At 41.4% G+C, this 3,805-nt stretch overlaps 1 protein-coding gene across 1 annotated transcript in view; it reads right to left on the bottom strand.

Moving 5' to 3' along the window:
- The window catches only part of RRP15 (ribosomal RNA processing 15 homolog), a 28,335-nt gene that overhangs the window by 19,589 nt on the left and 4,941 nt on the right, over positions 1–3,805 (bottom strand). Inside the window, exon 3 of the mRNA XM_009276852.1 lies at positions 288–562. Coding sequence (XP_009275127.1) covers positions 288–562 — 275 coding nt within the window. The remainder of the gene's footprint in view (positions 1–287; positions 563–3,805) is intronic.

Below are 3,805 nucleotides of genomic sequence, written 5' to 3'. Positions count from 1 at the left end.
AAAAAAAACCCCAAAAAAAAAAAAACCACCTTAAGCTGACAGACTGGAACACTCCTGCTGCCAAAGATCAGCCTGCCTGATGGCCCAGAAAAAGCAGTAAGGGAAAAAGCCCTACAGCATGACTGTCTGGAAAGTAAAAGAATTGAAGCTACTTGAGATCACTGTGGAGGAGAGATTCCAAAACTGAGACAGTCTCAGAGCACTCTCCCAAATCGCCGCTGAGGGAACCTTGCATGTATCCCCATTTGACTATGACTGCACAATGAAATACAGCATCTTTTTCTCACCTTCATCCTCTTCTCCAGCCTTTCTTGTTTTTCCTTTTCTCTCTCCTTCTCCAGTTTTTTATTCTTGGCCAAGATGGTGGACTTATTTTGTGGAATCTTTTTGTTGAGCACTTTTGCCATGGCATCTGCCCAGCCTGCACTTGGGCCAGCTTTGGAGCTTGTTGCCTCTTCAGCTGCGTTGCCAAGGGCTGCTGTTTCATCTTCATCATCACCGTCCAGGGCTTCACCTCCTGAAGAGTAGCTGTCTTCTGGAAGTCCTGAGCTTAACTCAGAATCTAGGGGTAAAAAAAAGGAACAACAAAAAAAAAAAGTATCAGGAGTTCTGTTTCTAGTAAGGATCCATCACTAGCGTAATTTGCTCCACATGTAAATGTTATCCAAGTTCCGGGCCACGTACTGCTTGCTGTTACAATTAATTCCTCAAGCAGGCATACACCACCATAATGAATTTATTAGAAAGTATCCAGTGCAAGTGCTTGCTCATCTCAGTGATGATTTAAAGTGATTTAAGAGGTTGGATAAAAGGCAGCCTTGGATATTTATTATTAGATTAATGAATATTTTGATGTTTAGGAGTGGCAAGTTTTGGGAAAAAACTATATTTTCCAGTTCAAAAATTATGATTTATAAATGCATATATACATACATATGTGCGTGTATATATCTGTATGTACATACATACAAACTGCAATAGTGACATCTAGTGTTTAAATGCAAACAGCCACAAGGATTAAATTGAAGGTAGGGGGGCATTTTTTACGTGAAAGCAAAATCTGCTCAAGGAAAGTAACCCCAGCAAAACCACAATTACCTAAGCATAATGAACACAGAGGGGAGACTGCTTTGTGAAATACAGAATCGAGACAGTTGTCAGGTAGCTCAAAAGAAACCTGAGGCACTGAGCTTTTCTGGTATAAGTAACTGCTCAAGTTCTTGATACACAAATAAACCACACACAAATTCAAGTTTCCTTACCCTATGCCCCCTTCAAAACAAAAAAGAAGGAATTAAAGTTAAAATACTGACGTTTGGAATCAAGCAACAGCAAGACAGGAGAGAACAGACAACTAGACAGCAAATCAAACACGTGAAGAATCTACCACTTCCCTCATTAGTCTGCTCAGTGGGTCAAATAGCAAAAATAAAGTCTTTAATGGTGTGGATGATTAACTAGAATGAAACGGGCTGCAAGTTTAGGGTGTGCTAAAATATGTTTGGTTATTTAAGTGGACGTACTTTATCACGTAATCAAGAGCAGAGCATACAAGTGTCCTGCCATTATTAACTACCATTCCACTAATATTTGTGCCACCCGAAAGTTTTAAATTAATTATCTTATATACAACTTTCAAGGCCACAAATCAAGTGCTGGACAGAAGGAGGTTGGTTTCTGACACCTCCGCGGTCCTACCAGCAAGGAGACAACTCCCCACCAACTCTGAGATACCAGCTGACTGGCTTTCATCCATCTACTGCTCTCACACTACTTTAAAACGAGTATTTTAAAAATCACAATGTTAAGTACTACTGAGCCAAGTGCTTTATTTTGCAAGCACTACTATATCCCGTGAACTACTTTTTCAACCAAATCATTAAGAGAATGAAATCAGGACTGCTTCACAAGATCAGTTTCCCGTAAAACCATGCAGACAGCTATTAATGATATTCCTTATTAATCAATTGCCTATTTAATTACTTAACAAACATAAACATACACTCCGTTGCCAGACTAACTCATTACTCTGCCTTCTCCACGGGCCTTTTTGAACCAGCAAAAAAACCCAATGTAGCAGCAAAACAGTGGTGTTAACCAATTAAAACAAAGCCTCTAATGCCCAGGCATGTTTTGAGGTTCGGAGAGCATTTAGTTATCACCATGGAAAGAAGCAAGATTATATGTTCACATCACAAACGTGGAAGAGAAATACTTACTGAATACTTGCTCATTATCTGTATCAGTATGATTTTTACTACCACCAAGGTGAACACAGTGTTGTGTCACACTCCATGCAGGATAAATTACAGGGTTTTTTTCAACAGTCCTTACTATAAATTGGAAATTTAGAAGTGGCAAATTTGTTCAACACATTCAGAAACTACTAAAGGCATCCTTTTTATGGTATCAGTGCATCTACATGTCCCGATTTCCAAATTTTTTAAAAAATTGAAACCATTGCACGTAAAGAAGTAGGTGCATCACCACATCCTGGATCCTACATGTAAAACAATTTGTCAAGTTTTCACCCCTAAGCCTTGTCCATGCTAGAATATTGCTATCTAGTTTTTAAACGAGGAATTAACCCTTACTTGCAACTTTTTATACATACGAAAGCTAGCAGCTACCAAAAGTCCAAACCTGAATTCCACACACTGCTTAGGACCAACTTCCACAGTTAGCCATAAAAACAGATCAGACTTATAAAAAGGAAAATTACAAAAGCATGTATTAGTCTCCTCCACATTATGTTTTCTGCCAATAAAACAGGAGGATAATGCCAGATAATACCAACACCGTTTTGCTTTCAACAATTACAGAAAGATGAACAAGGCTTCAACAACCAGCCATGACTTATGCTTTAATACATCAGAGGTTCTGTCAACAGCGTGAGATAAAGCGGAGGTATTTCACAGTAATTTAAACTAGATTAACTCTATCAGAAGTAGGACCTGGGGCTCTATTCTGAATTGCAAAAATTGAAGCCTGGCATAGATTTAATATAAAAAGTCCTAATTGTATGTGTGGAGGTAATATATGTATACATCTCCATACTTTATTCTTCTAGATTTGCTCAGTGACCTAGGTGTAGACAGATACAGTTAAAAATAGCAATCATTCAGAAATGAGCTCTGAAAGAAGCTCTCACACAAGGATTGTCCTGGGGTTCAGTTTTGACCCTCAAACCAAACAGAACCACTGTGAGCTACGGCTCCAAATGGCCACTACCTTGATTCCTCCCAAAATAAAGAAAAAAAAAATTCCAATTACATGATATAATTAAGAAGCGATCACATCTAGTTAGGTATACGCTCACAACACACTAACAGGCAAGAACGAGTGGAGAACCATGTATAAAGGATGGAGTAGGAGTGTGTTCATGCTCTCCTGGGGGATTACTGTAATTGGCGTACCTCAAGGGTTTCCTTCGGAGCAGGAAGCAGATCCCCGTCTCATTACAGACAAGCACACAGCCCATCGCACCCCTGAGTTCGTCCAGCTCTGCCCAATCACACACCTCCCCCCCCATAACAAAGGGGTACCCCAGAGACACACGGCAGAGAAAGTCATTTTGGTGGGACCAGGGAATACACGAGCTGCTGTCGGTACTCCGCGGGCTAAGTAGAGAAAACCAGAAAACCCAAAAGCGACGGCGCAGGGAGGACAGGGCCGGCGGGTGGGGAGCAGGCACAACACCAGGCACCGCGGGAAAGCCACCCGCACGGAGCCCCGCAAGCAGAGCCCGCGGGCGCCCCGCGCCCCGCTGCCTCCACCCCGCTGGGAAGGGGCTTCGGCAGGCGGC

This window comes from Aptenodytes forsteri, unplaced genomic scaffold, assembly GCF_000699145.1.
Source record: "Aptenodytes forsteri isolate BGI_AS27 unplaced genomic scaffold, ASM69914v1 Scaffold465, whole genome shotgun sequence".
Lineage (NCBI taxonomy): Eukaryota > Metazoa > Chordata > Aves > Sphenisciformes > Spheniscidae > Aptenodytes > Aptenodytes forsteri.
Note: the sequence above shows the minus strand (reverse complement) of the source record. Positions and strands in the feature narration are given on the sequence as shown.